Source organism: Perca fluviatilis, chromosome 8 (genome assembly GCF_010015445.1).
Source record: "Perca fluviatilis chromosome 8, GENO_Pfluv_1.0, whole genome shotgun sequence".
Classification (NCBI taxonomy): Eukaryota; Metazoa; Chordata; class Actinopteri; order Perciformes; family Percidae; genus Perca; species Perca fluviatilis.
In genome coordinates, this window is record NC_053119.1 from 10,259,221 (window position 1) to 10,278,052 (window position 18,832).

The window sequence follows — 18,832 nt, forward strand, 5'->3', positions numbered from 1 at the left end:
GAAGATCAATGTATAATAATGACTGATGAATGTGCAATGATGTCAAAGTATAAAATCGGTGCTGTAAAAGTATTTTTTGTAAAGATTATTTTGTGAAAGATGACATTTTGTAAATATATTTTACCCTGCACATTATGACTATGACTGAGAGACAGCTGGCCAGAAATGCATTTAATTTCATCCCGTTTGATAATTGTTACACAACGTGCTGCTCCTTCCTCTCGGTGTCACGTTGACTTCGATCCCTCCACTTGTGTCAAATAATGCGAGCAGCTGCATGATGACTGTCAGCATGTAGAAACATTTTTATACTCTTGTCCCTCTGCTGAGTACATGTCAGGCTTTGCTGTTTTGCCACAGAGCCTCGGTGTGTCAGAATATCATGTTTAGTTTGGGTGTGAGAGAGACATGGAGCATGGCGGCAGAGGGGCTGAGTTGGAGACAAAAAAAAATGCTGTTGCAAATTGGGTCGGAGTTGGGAACAGAAATCACATACTGCTGAGGAGAAAATCGGGACAGCTGGTTGTGCTGAAACATCCAGCGCCTGTAAACATGTCTGGGTTATTCATGTGCATAGGAATGTTAAAGGAAATAAAGCGATGGAAATTCACATGCCTGTCTCAGTGTTTATGTAACACACACATCACATCTCATTTCCCCTCAATGTTTGGCATGAGGAACTTACTACGATGGGGGTACTCTCGCGAGAGTCTGAAAAGCGAAAGTTGGACTGGGGATTGTAGTTTTTTTTCCATTTGGGTAGCCTGTACTCGCGCATGTTGCGGCAGAGGCGAGTGGGGAAGAGTTACCTGGCGCAACACGGGTGAATCTATGCGCCAAAATGTCTCACTGCACCTGTTTCCACTTTTTTTGTGGTTTTCAGCAGTATGATGCAGATAGAATACCTAAAATAGACGAGTGAGTCATGCCTAGGTGGGAACAGGCGGACCTCACCACACTGGCACCACTTTAGCCAATAAACTCTCTCCTATCGCACCCCAAGGGGCGGGAGGACGTGCACATGTTTTACCAATGAGAGAATCCTTTCATTCATAAAGTGGTGTGGGCAGTTTTTTTCCGAAAGCGTGGGTTTGGAGGGTTTCATAATCCTGACTGAAACCGACAAACCTGCTCTGGCGAGAGCCAATGACAGACCCCAGATGGGAGCTGCCGTAATGTTTGCCCAATCGCTTCCTATCCCGGTCTCCTTTTGACCCACCCTGCTTCATACAGAAAATCGAATGAATGGGGGAAGCTCTGGAGTTGATTGACATGCAAATGCTCCAACCGGCGGGGTGGATCAGCCGAGAGACAGCTACTGCAGCGAGTGAAGAGCAAAGGAGAGCGGGGCAGAGTAGGAGGTGCGCGGTGCACTTTAAATCAGGCTAGACAAGTGTTGGGGGAGTGTGTGATGCTACAACCTCCTTATAAAGGGACTCTCTCTCACGTTGTGGCTTGGAAATTAGAGCACATTGCCTAAAATTGAGGTCTCCACACTCTCACACACGCCGAGTCACCGAGAGCCGCTGCCATGAACTGGATGAACGCTGAGGAGACGCTCCGCAGGGCCGAGACGCCTCTCTTCTGGGTCGGCGCGTTCACTGTGGCCTCTCTGGCGCTGTGGCTGCTCTACAGGCTGCTCTCAGGCTTTAGGATCTGGGTCTTGGGAAACGGGCAGCTGCTCTCTCCGAAGCTGGGCAAATGGGCAGGTGAGTTGGGTCACATCAATTTTCACGCCACCTACATCACGGTCACGAAGAGGGCAGCTCTAAAGTAGGCAGGTGGACTCGACGTGCGAACACCAGCAAGAGGTTACTGAGCTCAAACTTCACTTTGGCACAAAAAAGAGCGCATTCTGGAGCGGTTTTGTGGCTTAATTCAAGGAGAGGTTGGTGTTGCGTAACAAGCGCAGGTAAGCAGCTGATTGACTGGCGAGATAATGGTCCTTATTAGCTCAATTGTTTTTTTTTGTTCTTCTCTCGCGGCAAACTCAAGCACCGTCTGCTGCTACGGGCTCCAGTCAGCGTTTTCACCCACATTTGGAGCAGTAGGTGGGTGCCCCACATTGGTGAGCCAGTAGCCAAATTGCGCAGGCTATGCGCACTTTTCAGAGATCTGTTTTATGTGGGTGAGCTCTCAGCCAGCGCACTACTGAACCACATTAGCCCATCCGCATGATGTAGGACAAACCCATATGTCCAATTAAAACGTGACCTACATCTAGATAATTTTCATAGCTTTTTACTCCTCAAAATATGTCACATTGAGGTAGGTTGTCCAACATTTGGACACCAGTGTTAATATTTTACCTCACTCTGCATATGAATATATTCAGGCGGTGTTTTGTCATGCATTTGCTTGTGTCGTCGGTTTCTTTCGCACATCATTCCTTGCCACATTACTTGTCCCATTCCGTTTGCCCTACACGTTGTTAGATAAGATTAAAACGTCTTTAATAGGATTTGACACTATAATGTACTTTTTCAACGTGCTTGGATAAATTGGAGCGAGTTGGCAGTCAAATCTAAGCATTTTGGTTTGGTAGAGCCTAGTCTCATAGGAATCGCCCTGCCATAGCTTGACCCACTTCTCCAGTCTCCTATTTGGAGAAGACCGCTGCGTCTGGAGCCTCTTGCTGCGCAATTTGCCGAACGCTCCCCTTTGCATCAGGATAGGTTGATAATCCCTCTCCAACCCCCCTAAACCAGATGACCCGGATGATTTGAATGCTTAGTGTTTTTTGTTTTGTTTTAACCCACGGTTATCTGCAATTTGCCTCCCAAATCGTCTTTTTTTTTTTTTTTTTTTTTTAAATGAAGTGTTTAATTGATGCCCTTTGCGCCATAAGAGGGAATGAACGCATGACTCAAAGGTAGGGTGCATTTAGGATTGTGTAATGTACTTTTTTTATTTATTTTTTTGTGGTTCTGCTGGAGTATGCGGAGGAATACCGGTGCACACCGATGAGTCATGCGCTTGTTCATCGCTTCGTCATCCATTGGTCATACTGTATATAAACTGATTCTCCCCCCCCCCCATTCACTCCACCTCCAGCACCCCCAGCACCTTCTCAGATATAGCTCTGACTTCGCACTAGTTGTTTCCTTCCTGCGCTCTTAAGAAATTATTCCTCAGGCTTGTGCCCGTTTTTGGTGCAGTAAAGAACCTTTTTCTCAGGCTTTAATTGCATCAAGTATTATGAGTCAAATGAAACTCCTGTGATTCTGTAGAACTCAGTTTTAAGAGTGCAGGAAATGTTCTAAACCATCAGGTTTTTTGTTTTAGAAAATAATCTTTTACTAATCTATGGGTTAATTGAAACTATAACTTTTCCACACCAGCCACATTTATTCTTGTATACCTTTTTTTTTTTTTTTTTTCCTTAACATTTGAACTCTCATGCCACTCCCTGAACCTTTTTTTTTCTTAACATTTGAACTCTCATGCCACTCCCTGAAACCAGTTCCTGGCAACAGTCTGACAAGCAAACGGTTGAACCCATGGCAGAAAGTGAACAAGTGGAGGAGGGTAGATGTTTGCTAGTGATGAGGTGTCCTCCTCAGCTGGTTGTACCAGATGTGCAGGTCTGACCAGCTCAGGCAGTGCTGTGATTTTATTTCGTACTCTTACGTTAAGTGGTGCGACTCGTGTCTCCACCTTTTTTTTCACTTAAAAAAAACCTTATGCACCTGTTGCAACAAGTTAAAACTATTCATTGAATAGGCTCGGTGAAAATGTAATGCGGTGTTGAAGCTGCTCCACAGAAAGTGCTTTTTGTAGGATTTTTAAGCATTTACCTTTTTTTTTTTTTTTTTTTCAAATCTCCCCTGAATATTTTTCTTTCTTTCCGTCACATAATACCTACCAAACCTTTTGTATCTACCCTTGGCAGTACATATTCACTCAGTGTCATTGAAGCTTCTTTATGCTATATCTGAATTGTGGACTGAAGATAAATAGACCTTAACATCAACCTACTGTAATTTGAAATACATAAGTTTAATTTGTTAGTTGGACTAAATAAGTCTGTGGGTTTGTATTTTTACTTTGACTTTATGTGATAAAGTAAGGGGAGGATATTTGCTAGTCAAGCAACCATTGAACACTTATTTCAAGGAATCACATTTAATTCACCAGTAGAAGGGGTTCTTAGACTGACTTTTTTTTAAATGTGCCACGTTTGCTAATCCACATGGCTGTTATTACAACATAGACAACTGGCATTTCCTTGTCAGACAGGTTTGTGTGTGCAGGTGAGGTGAAGCCTGGTAACCACTACTTCCCATAAGTAAATTAGTTTTTTATTTTTTTTATTTATTTTTTTTATTCCTCCATGTTATCACTGCACATCTTTCTGTGCTGAAGCTCTGCAGCTCCACATGCAGAGGAGAGCACGGATTTCTCTGGAGTTCCTCTGTTGGTCTTCCCCCTTAGTGGAGGAGACTCCTAGCGGCAGAACGGCAGCACTGCAGAATGGGTGAAGGCGGCTTCCCCAGCCTCTCTACTGCACTGGGCATCCACACACGCACATACTTACCCTCCTGCCAGCCCAATCACAGTCTGCAGCTCAGTTATTTTATTTTTTTCTAAACCTTGAGCAAAATCCTGGCTGTTCTCAAGAACACGCACATCTTTATCTGTTTAATTTCTTAGCAGATTTGGAGGAAGACTAATGGGTGCATCAGAAGAAGGGTAGATTCCTGAAATTTTAAAGATATTTAGTCTTGGAGTTGACTTTTTTTTTTTTTAAGTATTTTATGGTATTTTAGTAGATTTTCTTTATGATGCAGTGTTCAATATCTATGCTTTTATTTCCAGTGGAGCAGCTTTTCACTCTTATGTGTAGTAGTACCCAGTTTTCCACACTCTTAGCCTCCAGCATCTCATATTATATAAGAGTCAGTGCCTGTTCTGTTGAGTGTGTGAGAAACTCTATTATAGGGAAGTAAATTAGACCAAAGGGAGCTTTTTGCGTGGGTAGTGATGTGACATGTGCCTTAGAAGTGCCGCCCTCCTCCCTTTGACATTATAGTTTATTGAATGGTCTTATTATATAAGAATGCAGCCACTCATAAGAACAGCACAAGAATAAAAACGACTTGGGTAAGCACTTGCGCAAGAATTTGAGTTTGCTTTGACTCCAGGAAGAAACAATTGGGGGGTGTGCAAGTTTATCAACACAAACTGCAGTGACTCAAGAGTCACAGGGTGGTGTTTTAATTATTATGGGAGAATAAATTTCAGTGTTTAATGAATAGCCATTAGTTTTCATTCATGGTAAGAAAAATGCACATGTGAATGACATTTATCTGTTTCAACTTCTTCATGCTTGTGAATGTGCTTCCCCCTAGTGCTTTGTATCAGAGAGATTGTGTGGGCAGAGAGAGAACCGTGGTTCATGTGATAAACACGCTCTGTGACACGTGCCAGAGCCAGGGATGCTCGGTAAAAAAGGAGAAAAAAATCCTCAGCATCTCCTTCATTTCAAGCTCTCCTCAATCCCTCCCTCACTCACTCCATCTCTCCATTGTACTGTAGAAAATGGTCAAAGCCTGTACAATTTCCTGAAGCCCAAAGTGGCATCTTCAAATTGCTTGTGTCCAACCAACTGTCTAAAACCTGAAGACAAATCGGGTTAATTATCGTATAAGACGAAGAAAAGCAGCAAATGCTCACAATTTGAGAGGCTAGAAAGAAGGAAAATGTTGGGTATTTTTGCTTGAAATAATTGCAGATAATGTTTCTGTTGATCAACTAATTGACTTTTTTATTTATTTTTTTATTTATTTTTTTTTTTCAGCTATTGAGTGATGAAGTGAACTGGTATTTGCTTGAGTTTCTTAAATGATCAACCTAGAAAAGGCCCCTTTTCAGCATTATATTTCTAGTCCAAGCATCAGCAGCTCACAAAATACTTATTTACACTTTTGGTCTTTTTAAGCCATGTACTTTACAACTAAAGTTTAACGACTTTCCAGCTTAGCCACATTTCACATATACCCAACCAACTTAATGAGGGCATTAAGTTCAATAATGAAGAAGATGCTCAGTCTTGTTTTCTAAACGCAAAATACTGGACCACCAGCATACTTGGAATTGGTGGTTTATTGGCTTCTGGAAAGTGACGTCTCACATTGGTTGCAGTCTAACATGCCAAAGGCAAGTTTGTTCAGTTGTGAGTATCTGTTGAAATGTAATAGGGAGGTGTCGCCGTCAGTCTTTTGTGGGACAGTGCGTGCGTGTGTGCGCGCGCGTGTGTGTGTGCGTGTGTGTGTGTGTGTGTGTATATGAAGTGCTGCTCGTTGATAGGAGAATTTGGGGTGCGACAGATTACATAACTGTACGTAACGAGAGCAGGGCATACAAGGACCGCAGTCTCTCCTCACGGAGAATCTTAATTGGGGATTTGGGTTTTGTGCTCATTTTAGCTGTCTCGCTCTCCCTTTTGCATTGGAAGTTGAATCTTCCAAAAAGAACTCCTGTGGGTAACTGATAGTTGAGAGCATGCCAGCTTTCTCTACGACCAAACTCTTATCTTATTTTACTAATCGGTACACCTTCATCTTGAGAGGGAATAATCAGTGAATTAATGGAAATCTGAATCTCCATATTCATAAAGATATGTTTTTTTTTTTTTTTTTATTTATATGAACTGCTCATCCTCACACGTGCCCTTCTCATGCAGTCCACGTTAATTTAAATTAAAAAAATCTTCACATGTATCGGTGGCCTTTGTGATTGCCGTTTTTCTCTTTTTCCACTGCTCATCTGATCAGATCTTGTGTTTTTGGTTTTTATTTTTTCCCAGCCTGCAGTGGAGTGCAGTGGCATCAGGGCTATAGGTGGAGGGCTGAGGATGCAGCAGCGGCCTGGTCGTCGTGGTGATGGTGGTGGGGGATCTTGTTGGTATTCAGGTGCTGCAGCAGGCAGGCAGCTCCCAGACGAGGCAGTGCAGGCGCGCTGCTATTTTTACTCCTCCTGCTGCTTTTTTTAGACCCTCGGAATAGTGAGCAGGCAGGGGCTGCTCCGCTGCTAGGGAGGGAGGGAGACAGAAAAGGCTGGGGGATGTCAAAACCACTGGACGTGATGTGCAGCACTAAGCAGAGCTGCGGCACATTTGCGCCACCGTCAGGGCACTTCAGAGCCAACATGGTGGACCAGTTCTCTCTGAGACGTTGGAATGGGGGAAACTGGGTTCAGACCGTCGTTGCTGGGAATGAATAAGAGGCAGCAGTGCACTCATCCTCTCTGTCAACAGACACATTAATACTTTCATGGATTCGCACACTCCTCTTCCCTGGCCTCTCCCAAATCTCCATTTATTTTTCATTTGTACACATCACTCTCGTACGTAGTTGCCCCATCAACACACTTTTATCCTTTTTGTTGTCAGTGTGTGTGCGTCTTCTCTCAGCGTCAGTGAGGTGCTTGCTTGTGTATACCCTTTTTTTGTTACATTACATCTGTTTGTATCAGATGTAATGCATTGCTCACATGAGGGGAATTAAGTTCTGCTGGGAGCACTGGGGTGTTGTGTGTTTTTGTGACTGAACAATGTTTGGATGTTGTGTTATGCTTGTTCATCAGTAGGAGTTGAATTGGTGACTTATTTTTCCTGTTTTCTGTAGTGGAGATTTTTCATTGGAGCCTTTCCACTTGAAATGCAGCAGACTTGGCTAGTGGGAAGAATTTTACCTGTTTAGTGATGGATATTTATTTTTTGGTGGGGGGGAGGAAATGAGCCTGAATAGTGGAGATAATACAGACACTACTTTTTGTTTTCTTAAAATGCATGGCATGCATAGCCTCAACATAAGTACAGCCTGACACACAATGCACAACTGACACATGGCACACTGCTAAGTACCAAATGTTCTTTACAAACGTTCATTATGTTTTGGCACGTAACGCATTCTTGCACACTCTCCTTGAAGTTCAAATGTCGGTGATATAAGTGTATTTTGACATTCTCACATGCAGGTGCGATTCTCTGCACCTGAAACTCTGTCATGGAAGCGCGTAACATCCCAGCTGCCTTTCTGTGGGGTTTGTGTGACAGGAATGTGGTCAGTGCACTATTCCGTATGTCTCAAAGGCTGTCTTGCTGTCACCATCGAGAAACCTTGTAACTGTCATTTGGTTTTATGTTCTAAACGGTTTCATTCTCATTTCTTGTTCGTTTTACTCCTTCAACTCATCAGAAAAATTCAAAACTTGCATAAGTAATTTATTTTGGCATACATGTTATAGATTTGTGTGTAGAGTATGAACCCTGTAGCTCAAAACAGTCTTATTCACATCACTAGATTATATTGGAAAAGGCGGATTTATTTTATTTTATGTCGCAGCGGTTGTTGTCCCCCGCTCCTCAGCCATTTTACTTTGCAGCAAATGTAGCCATTCCTTCCCTCTGTTTGCCCCCCACCTGTATCTGCAACGAGAGCCTGATTTGGTCCAGCCTGTGCCCATTGATGCTTTTCTACCGCTGAGCATTTCATTCTTAACAGTTATTTTAAAAATAACCAGGGATTCTGCTCTCTTTTGACTACACTCTCTCTCTCTCCCCTCTTCTCCCTTATTCAGTCACTTGATCTTCTCTCCTCCACCGTCATCTCTATTCTGTTTTTTTTTTTTTTTTTTTTTTTTTTTCTCCTTCACTCATTCATTCTCTTGCTTGCTTGCTTCCAGTTCTATTTTTAGCCACCCCTAGGATCCCTCCTCACTCCCCCTCCTACCCCACTTCACCCTCCTCCTTCCTCCTGTTCCATGTTCGTCATCACTCCCTCCTCTCTGCATCCCCTCTCTCATCTTGTCTTTTTCCTGCTCTCCAGCTCCTTGCCAGAGAATGTCCTCTACCTCTATTAATCTTTTATCAAGCCTTGCTTATATTTTCATAATGCACAACTGTGTGTGTGTGTGTGTGTGTGTGTCTTTGTGTGTGTGTGTGTCTTTGAGTACCCCAATCCCTCCCCCTTTTTTTATTTTTTATTATGTCTTGTCCCCCCCGTCCCCACACACACACACACACACACACACACACACACACACACACACACACACACACACACACCCCTTCTTTGTCAGTCATGAAGGAGCCGGGGTTGACAGGCAGTGAATGTTTAAAAATAGCCCTGCTTGCTTGACAAGGTGAGGAGAACTCTAAACACAGGAACATCAGCTCCCTCTCTCGGTCTCAGTCTCCCCACAATTCAGCTTCTTTACCATCTTTTGCTCTTCTATGAAATCTTTCCTCTGATTTTGCCAAACCGTTCTGATCCGGTCTGGTTTTTTACCATTCCACTCCCTCTTTGTCTAAACTGCAGCTGCACTTCATTTACCAGTCAGATAAACATTATTTGCAAAATCCTATTTTGCATAGCAGGAGCTGCTCCCAGTGAGGTAGGGCTTTGTGAATCCTTTACTGTCTTCTAACTTTGTTCTGCTTTAATCTATACCATCTTATCTCCGCCTCTATACAATCTCCTTCCCCTCTGTTGTCTTTGTAGCTTAATCTTTATTTGACTCATTATCTTGGGTTGTATTGTTTGCATATCGGCGCCAATATTGAACTGCACACTACCTTTTGTGTGTACTTTGAGAATGGATGCCATGTAAGCATCTCATCCAAAAGAAAACTACTTGACTGATGAAAAAGCTTTGATTGTAGAGCTTAGAGAGAGGCTTTTCTAAATGGAAGGTGAATAGTATTGCGGGGCGTGGCCCAGAATGGATTTGCTCAATGTTAAAGCTTTCATATGAAGGTCTCGTCTGTCACCCGTAAAGAGCCCCGGGCTTATCTCCATGTTGGGTCACTGAGCAGCTATTATGGTGACAACTGGAAGTGGTCAAACCTGATGTGAAGGTGTGTCGTAAGCCTGTGAACAAAGAGGATCCTATTAGGTTGTGTTGCTGTCACAAAATACAAAGATAACAAACTGTGATTGGACTTTTAAGAAGATTAGTTGAACAGACCCCTGCCCTGCTACAGTGAATGCTATAAAGAAAACCAATGGTAACCTCTTTGTCTTCTTCTGTCTCTCTCCAGTTGTGACGGGAGCCACGGATGGAATCGGGAAATCCTATGCGGAAGAGGTAAGGCGCCTCTGCCCATATTTATTTCGTTCCTGGCAAAATTGACACACACACACACACACACCCGTGTTCACGCATAGGCCACGGTAAGGTAGATCTCTTACAGGCCTATTAATGTGGAAGAAGGTCCTCACACACACACTTCAGGCTCATCAACAAGAGCTCATACAGAGGTAACAAGCACACATTGAACAGGGGCTACCCTGCCACATATTTGGCTCATACTTGTGTGGGTGTGCTAGCTGTATGATGTCATGTAGGGCCTTTGACTCATACTATAGCTATTGGTGCCACAGTGGGACTAGCCGCTTGTCACGCAACAGTAGTCCACCATTTATGCTGCAGGGTTTTTCGGCATGTTAGGTTTATGCAGAAATGCACGTCTTGAATTCTGGTGTCACCTGGAACATGATAATTCCACCTCTGTGCCCTAAAGTGCGTCCAACAAGCATGCTTCCAACAAAGTGAGCACAACAACAGAGTTTACACATCCAGACAGAGATAAATGATCATCTATGGCCACTGCATACATTTAGATTATCTGTTGGCATTGCTCTCCCATCGTCAGATCAAGAGTTGAAGCATACTCATCGAAAGCTGAGAAATGCAAACTTAATTACAACACTTCAGAGTTAGAATATTATATTATATGAAAATGATACAGAAAAATGTCTCACATTTCTGGGCACTAAAGTAAAAAAATGTCTGTCTCCTCTTGCTTCCATCTGTAGTTGCCAGGACTGTATTTTAATGTCAATATATTCAAATTATTACAAATTGGTATTTCCTTTCCAGCTGGCACGTCGAGGATTTGCCATGATGTTGATCAGTCGCTCCCAGGACAAGCTGGATGATGTGGCAAAGTCACTTAGTAAGTGTGTAAAGTGTGTGTGTCATCCAGACCTGCCAGTGCCAAATCAGGGCATCCCCTCGACCATAAGGATTTAGAATAGCCTCAAAAAAGGAGAGAAAATAATCAAGGGGTTTTGAGGACAAAAAACAAGTTGGCGTATGTTTATTTTGGATGATCTCTCTTCAAAGTGTTGCAACTTCCTTTTTCATAAACAGAATGTTTGTTTAACAGAATTTATTTTGTGAGAAGTTTCACTTTTCAGATTTATCCTAAATCCCTTTTTTCTCTCATGCTCTAAACCTCGTTAAGTCATGCCTTTATTGAGTGCTGGTGAATTGGAAACATGCAGCCAACATGTCAGGCTGTGTTTTACTTCCTCACTGTCGATATGAAGAAAAACAACTGAAATATCTGGTTTGATTTAAAAAAAAAAAAAAAACGTATTGAGAGACATGTTCATCTGAGATATTTGTTAGAAACCATCCAGGCGTTCTTCATTCAAGTCTACACAAACGGAAAATGAGCTTCCATTGCAAAGGAAAAACTTTTCCCCTCCTCCTTTCTGGCCTGTCTCCAGATTTTAACAGAGACTGAATGGTGAGTGGCCTCCCCTGTTCAAATAGTGCCCTCTCCCTGTCTCGCTCTTTCCATCTATCTCTGACGTCTCCCACAGCGCAATTTCCCCTGTCGTGCTTCAAGTCCACAGAGGGGGCTGATGGGTAGTCACGAGCGGGATGCGGCGTGCCAAACTCTGGCACTCCTCCCTCACGAATAGTCTGACAAAACACCTCCTTGGCATGTAACCGGGCAACCCACCCTGTCCCACCTATAATTTTACTGTCAATGTTTCTCCTCTCTCTTATGCAAACGGCTCTTGACTTTTGATCGCACCTACCTGGCAACCCCAAATTACTCCTCCATTACTCAGCCTTTAAATTTCTGCTTTGCTACAATGTTCAATGCAGCTTATATCATTTTCTTTGACATGGACACAAAGTGGTTGTGATGACTAAAAATAATCTGGATATAGATTTCACGGAGGCTCCCAACCCCTAGCACCCCTTTTTGTTTGTTACTTGCATTCCTTCTAGGTTTCCCCTCTTTATCTTGTCTTAAAGCTGAATATACCTTGACACGCTACTGGTCTTTGCCGAGGCACATCCCAAGAATTTTGCTTTTACATCTCCCTCCGCCACCTATCAGCTTGTCTTTGGACAATAAATTCTAATTTCAGCAGGCGCGTCAAACATGACGAGGGAGTGAAGGGAGGGTAGAGGGGGAGAGAAGATCACTCGGCTGGTTTGTTGGTATGCAGTGCCCTCTTCAGTTCAAGTCTGACAGTGACTGTGTTCAGGAAACTGGGGATTGCTCTGTTGTTGGGCCATGTAATGCTGGCTTATTTGTGACCCATGAATGCGTGATGTGAGTTCAGTGTGAATACAAATTCATTACCTTAAACTGGTATCCTTCTAAACTTTGGTCTTGTCTCATTCCTATAAACACTTTTTGTCCATTGCCATGCATCGATCATTGTAACCTTAAAGGACACTTGTTTCTCCCTTCACAGAGGACCAGTTTAAAGTGGAGACCAGGACCATTGCAGTTGACTTTGGCAAGATGGACATCTACAAAAAGATCGAGGCAGGGCTGGCTGGTCTTGAGATAGGTGTTCTTGGTAAGAACTGATTTGTTTTCAGGACAGTGTGTTCATTCATCCTTCTGTCCAATGATGACGTGCAGGCACCAGTTGCATGTCAACATATTTGAAAAAGATTTGGTTTTGTCTTCAGTGCAGTTAACGTACTGTAAGAACATGTTGTATTGCACACATAAGAGAGCCAAACAGTACAAGGCAAACTATATAAATCACTTACCACTTGGAAAAAATACCAGTGGTGGCCTAAAGGTTAGAGACACAAGCTTGGTCGTCAGTTCAATCCCCAGACCGACAGGATAAAATCTGGGTGGGGAAAGTGAAAGAACAGCACTTGTCCCTCCCTCATTACCACCACTACCTAAACCCCAACCGCTCCAGTGGAGCTGCTCAGTGGAGCTGCTCAGTGGCCAGCAGATCAGACTGTGGTTGTACTGGGCAGCTTCCAGGTATGACTGTGTGAATCTGATCAGGGGGGGGGGTAAAAAGCATGAAGTGAGACGCTTATAGTCAGTACTATTCAAAATTGGACATAATTCATGGGTTTGAAGGGTGTTGTCATGTACAAAGACAGTTTGGCCTTTATTTCACTGTTGGCAAACCACCTATTTCACTACATGCATCAGTCAAATAATTCAACACTTACTGTGGTGTGAATTCCTGACTCTCTGAACAGTGGAGCAATTTGATTCATTTGAAACTCTTAATTTAGATACTGGACTTCTTTGTCAACTTTGCCTGACAGAAAAAGTGTGATGTGCACATTGACTGACTGTTTTATAATGGTGAGATTATACCAAAGGAGACATATTACCAGAACCCAAAGGATGAATACTCTTGTGCTTTTTTATTTTTATTTTATTTTTTATTTTTTTATGAATGTGTCTGCAGTTCGAGCTTTCAAGACTTTTCAGGGAACATTATTTTAACACTGATATCAGGACTCATGGTATGTTTAAAGTTGCACTACAAGTTTGTAATTGTAGGCGTTTAGAATCATGTTCACATCGTACATTTAGGTTGGAACATTTAAGGAACTCTTTGTCCTTATTATGCCAATTGTTCTCTACTGGTTGTAAGGTGTGGCGTAAAAGCCGGTTTCTATCTTGTTTGCTTTTGCTGCCACCTTATGGTAGAAATTTTAGCTAGTTTGATTTCTCCAGCATCTGTGTGTGTGTGTGTGTGTGTGTATATATATATATATATAGATAGATAGATAGATATATATATATATATATATATATATATATATATATATATATATAGATATATAGATATATATATCTCTTTTCTTGTTTTCCACAGTCAACAATGTTGGTGTGTCCTACGCCTACCCTGAGTACTACCTCCATATTCCTGATCTGGACAACGTGAGTTTTCTTTATTATTTAGCAAATGAAAATAACGGAGCTGACTCCTAAGCCTGTGGAGGGGAAGCAAATTAATTCCCATGCCCCATAGTTTTATCTAATACACCAATCTGCTTTCTTTTATATCTGCTGTGATAAATTTTAGCTGACCTGTGTTTTCTGTGTTTCAGTTCATCACAAACATGATCAACGTCAACATGACCTCAGTGTGCCAGGTAAGTTTCTCTTGAACGTCGTCACACTTTTGCTCTTCAGGGACGAAATATTCAAAATGTATTCAAAAAGTGTTTGTTTACAGTTTGAAACTCATTCATGGGTATCACTTTTCTTATCACTTTCCCCCTTTTTTGTTCTTCTCCTCCTTTTTCTGCTGTTTCTACCATGGTACCTGCAGTGTCTCTGTTGTTCCCAAAGCAACGGTGGACTACACCAACGCTGTCTGTACTTGCCACCCACGCAACGCTCTCTCTCTGTTGGTCTCTGCCTGTCTCACTCTCCCCCTCTTACTTTTAGTCTTTTTATTTATTAAATAAAACTATTTCCCAGTCCCCCTGTTCTCCTTCATGAGTTTTATCATTGTTTTTGTGTTGACCGCTGATGATAACTGAGCTTGTGGTGTTGTTTCTTTAGATGACCCGTCTGGTGCTGCCTAGAATGGCTGAGAGGTGAGTTAAATTGATAGGCTTCCATGTTTTGCAACATGACTGCAGTCAAATATCAGTGTCGTAAATGAGGGATGGTGGCACAGAGCTGCACAAGGAATCTCAAAATTAAACAAAACCTTGTTTTCCAAGAACAGTATCTGGTAGATTACACTTCATAAAGGTGACTCTTTTATTGAGAAGGGAGCTAAGAAATCTTCACCAAGCACTTCCATCACTGCATTTCTTTTTCTCTCCTCCTTTGTTCGCAATGCTGACAAGCTTTCAATTCACACAAAGTGCTCTTCCCACCCGATTGGCTGCTCTGTTCCCATGTGACTCCTGCTGGCCAATAGCAGCACAGGCACATTTGGTGCCGTGTGAGGCTAGAGTGTAGCTCCACTACATCACTGCAGCAACAGGCTGCCATGGCAACACACACGGCCCCTACCACACTGTTTGTGTGTTGAGCATCACTTTGTGTATTTGTAAGTGTGACTTTTGAAAATAATGTATTGCACTGATCTGGGAGCAGTGCTACACATCTTGAGGAAAGCCCTGTTATGTAGATTGTTATGGTAGCAGCGTTTTTTAAATTTGAGGATTTTCAGCAGGCTTTATTGATTTGACAAAATTCCAAGTGAACAATGAAGCCTCTGTGATGTGTAACTTTGACCACTGCCACATCATCAAAACATGAGTTTTGAGTCCTCTAATTTAATTCAGTCCTCCAAAACTCTGACTGACTCTTGCCATCACAACAAAGTAAAGTTATTGTCCTAAATCACCTTGTGTTTTTCTCAGGTCCAAAGGTGTTATCCTGAACATCTCTTCTGCCAGTGGCATGTACCCCCTCCCTCTGCTTACAGTCTATTCTGCCTCAAAGGTATGTGTGCCATTGCTACCTAATAAACAAACAAAACTTCTCTTTGGAAACTGAAATGTGTCATAATATTGGTCAGTATCTTGCTTGTTTCATCAAGCCAATCCTTCCTTGTATTGCCCTATTTGGAGGTTCTGATAACAGACCAACATTTAGCTGACTTATGTATTAAAATGTACCATCTTTCATCCTCCTTTTGTGCAGGCCTTTGTGGATTTCTTCTCTCGTGGCCTTCAGGAAGAATACAGGCGTCATGGCATCATCATTCAGGTGAGTTTGGGGCTTGTCTGCTCCTCTCTTCCACCCTGCATATGATTTTAGTTTTTGCCCAAGATGTTATCAACTGTTGGGACACCTAAGATTAAGCTTTTTGAGCAAGACAGATTCTAGGAAGAGGGAACTGTTTCCCCTAACTTTGAAAGGCGGTAGCTCAAACCATACTCGGGGTGGGGGAGGAGGGTTAATAGAAACCTTTGCTATAGATTACTCAAAGTAAAAAAAATCCAACTTGTTGCTCTCAGCCAATCCTGCCTAAAGGGCAATGAATGACTTGTGCATTTTTACAGCAGAGGCATTTTTGAAAATATGTTGTTCCACATGAGACTTGTTTGTTCTGTTTTTAGCAACCTCTGTAGCATTCACTCGTGTGCCACCTGATGGTTGAAGTGTGTACAGCAGTTTCACCTCAGCAAACCCTGAGTGTATTTTCACCTGATAACCCCAGTCATCAGTAACCTGACTCCGCCAGATGGATCGCTTTGCATTTGCTCAGCATATGTATCTGGGAACTTTCCGTTGGAGAACTTTTGGGAAGGGGCGAAAATACTAGTTAGCTGCTTGGATAAACCATCTGTCTATCACCACCTAAACCTGCCTCAAAACCAACACTGATTGGCCCGGTCGTTTGGCGAATGGCTCCAAATATTCTCTATCAAGATGCCAGACTGATCTGCGAGTGGAAAACTGGATCAGGCCAGTTTACAGCAATGATTTTATGTATTTTGAGTTAATCTTGCAGTGCCAGTGGTTGGGACACATGATGCATCTTTGTGTTTGCTGCAAATCTGGAGTTCAACTGTGGGAGTTGAACAATGTTAACCTAAGGAAGGCCAAGGAATTTCTTATTTTAATTTGTGGTTGGGCCAGGAAGTTGTTGTTGTTTTTTTTTTTTTTTTTTTTCCAAGAGCTTGATTTTGTTTTTTGAGCTCATCTCACATTTTCCCTTGTCTTCCTGCAGAGCGTGCTGCCCTTCTTTGTGGCCACTAAAATGACTCGTATCAGGAAGCCCACCCTAGACAAGCCCACCCCAGAGCGCTATGTGGCAGCTGAGCTCGCCACTGTGGGTCTGCAGGGCCAGACCAATGGCTATTTCCCCCATGCTGTCATGGTAAGAACTGCAAACCTCAAAATACTGAACCTATCCAGGAATACATTAGGGTGAACTTTAACTTGTCTTAAACTGAACTTTCTGGTTTAGGAGTTGATTTTAATCCCCCTTGAGGACTTTTAATGAAATGAATATCCAGTTTCAGCAAAAACATCCAGGCTGCTTGTCTTAATCAACCAATTTGTAGAAACTATTAAATGCTATAAAATAATAGAAATGGCAGCCTTGGATGTTGCATGATTTGCATTATTTCTTTCCATTTTTTTTTTTTTTTTTTTTTTTTTGCAAATTCATTTTAAGATTAAATCCTGAAACCTATATTGGTCAAGTTGATTGTAAACCCACACACCTCTTTTGTTGTGTCGTTTCTCTCCTTGCAGGGTTGGCTGACCACCAAGCTTGTGCCAATCAACCTCGTCATCTTCTTTGGAGCCCAAATGAACCGTCAGCAGCGTACCGGATACCTGCAGAGAAGGAAGCTGCGGGAGCAGAGGAACGGACAACGTCTGAAGAGTGAATAGGAGACGGGCTGACGAATCTGCAGGCAGCCACTGTGTCCCGACCCGGTGCAGCGTCTAAGGAAAGGAAATATTCTCTTTTGTATCTCTGGTTTATCATCAAGGTTTGCCTGATATTTCACATTTGCGCCCTCAATAAATGTGCACATAAAAGCATGTGTATAACTTTGTGTTTAAAACCAACTCTGATGTGATTTGTTTGGAAAGAAATAGCCAAAGAAGGCATGAGCTGAAGTGATAATAAAAAGCTGCTCTTGGCAAAGGACATAATACATCTTGACACTGATGGTGGAAATAATGCAACCCAAAAAATTTAAATAAGAGTGCTTTGTTAGCCCTGCTGTTGTAAGCAGTGGATAATGGTGGTGGGCATCTTTTTTATGTATAAATATTTATTTTATATTTGAACACACGAGACAAACTCAGACCTTTTCAACGTAGTCCTGTTTACAAATCATTGAGCCATTTAAAGTTGGCAATTTCTGCTTTTTTACACATCTGTTTAATTGTATTACTGAACTGCTATTATCATGAATTTGCTCTCTTACCTTTTTTCTACAATTAGTGTGTTTACAGTATATTTAAAGATGATACTTTGTGGTAGGTTGTTGCTGCACTTGTTATAAACCGTTTTTTTCACATGGTTATTAACTGTTTCATTCATCACATTCCCTTTCTACTGACATTAATGTTGAAAATGGTCAGATTCAATGAGCGGGTGTTGACTGGTTTAAAATGTATTATGAAAGGATGTAATTCAGCTGGTGCGATGTCCATGTGAACTACACAGTTGCTCTTCTTTTGTGCTTTTTTTTTATTTTTTTTTTTTTTTTTTTATTAAAGATGTAAACCTTAACCGACAATGGAAAACCTCCTTAACCGCTGCATATTTACGGTGGTTCCTCAAGTGTGTTTTGAAAGGAATTCACAGGAATTGAGAATCTTCTCAATTCATTGTGGAGCAATTATCCCTCCAGTTGAAGTTAAAACAAATGTGAAGGTTTTGCATCATTACCTACAGATTGGTTCACATACTGTTTGCTTCAAAAACAGAACTGCTCCTCTTTACACTGTTGGTGCACAATTGGATACCCCATATGACTTGGTCTGACCTGTGCCTTAACTAAGATCTAAGTTGTTTAATATGCTTGTAAAATGCACAGTTAACATTTATATACCTGGCATCTCATGTTTTCTACTGTTTAATAAAAGTTATGGCGTAAAGAAAAAGTGTTGTGTAATTGCGTGGTTTTTACTTTATTTTATTTTTTCCCTAATAGTTGACTAAAAGACAACTTGTGGGATTCTTGGGCTATAATATTGGCTCAGTAGCACAATAAACCCAATGAGATCTTTACAGTGCTGGAAGAAGTACTCATTCAGTAAAAGTATTAGTGTAAATATACTAGTATCTGGTTAAAAATCCTGCAATAA

General features: G+C 41.9%; 1 protein-coding gene across 1 annotated transcript; it reads left to right on the top strand.

The window, feature by feature from the left end:
* Positions 1-1,353: 1,353 nt before the first annotated feature.
* On the top strand, positions 1,354-18,628 carry hsd17b12a (hydroxysteroid (17-beta) dehydrogenase 12a). The gene is made up of 11 exons (XM_039808228.1): positions 1,354-1,709; positions 10,046-10,092; positions 10,888-10,963; positions 12,513-12,620; positions 13,905-13,969; positions 14,140-14,184; positions 14,600-14,634; positions 15,415-15,496; positions 15,698-15,763; positions 16,731-16,880; positions 17,261-18,628. The coding sequence occupies exons 1-11, from the start codon at positions 1,532-1,534 to the stop codon at positions 17,399-17,401; spliced, it is 993 nt and encodes a 330-aa protein (XP_039664162.1). The 5' UTR covers positions 1,354-1,531; the 3' UTR covers positions 17,402-18,628.
* Positions 18,629-18,832: the final 204 nt, after the last annotated feature.

What these genes read in the sequence shown, in the direction of transcription:
- hsd17b12a (XM_039808228.1), top strand. Translation starts at nt 1,532, where the DNA reads ATGAACTGGATGAACGCTGAGGAGACGCTCCGCAGGGCCGAGACGCCT. An exon ending in ATATTCCTGATCTGGACAAC is followed by an intron (nt 13,970 to 14,139) that starts GTGAGTTTTCTT and finishes TCTGTGTTTCAG; the next exon opens with TTCATCACAAACATGATCAA. An exon ending in GTCATGGCATCATCATTCAG is followed by an intron (nt 15,764 to 16,730) that starts GTGAGTTTGGGG and finishes GTCTTCCTGCAG; the next exon opens with AGCGTGCTGCCCTTCTTTGT.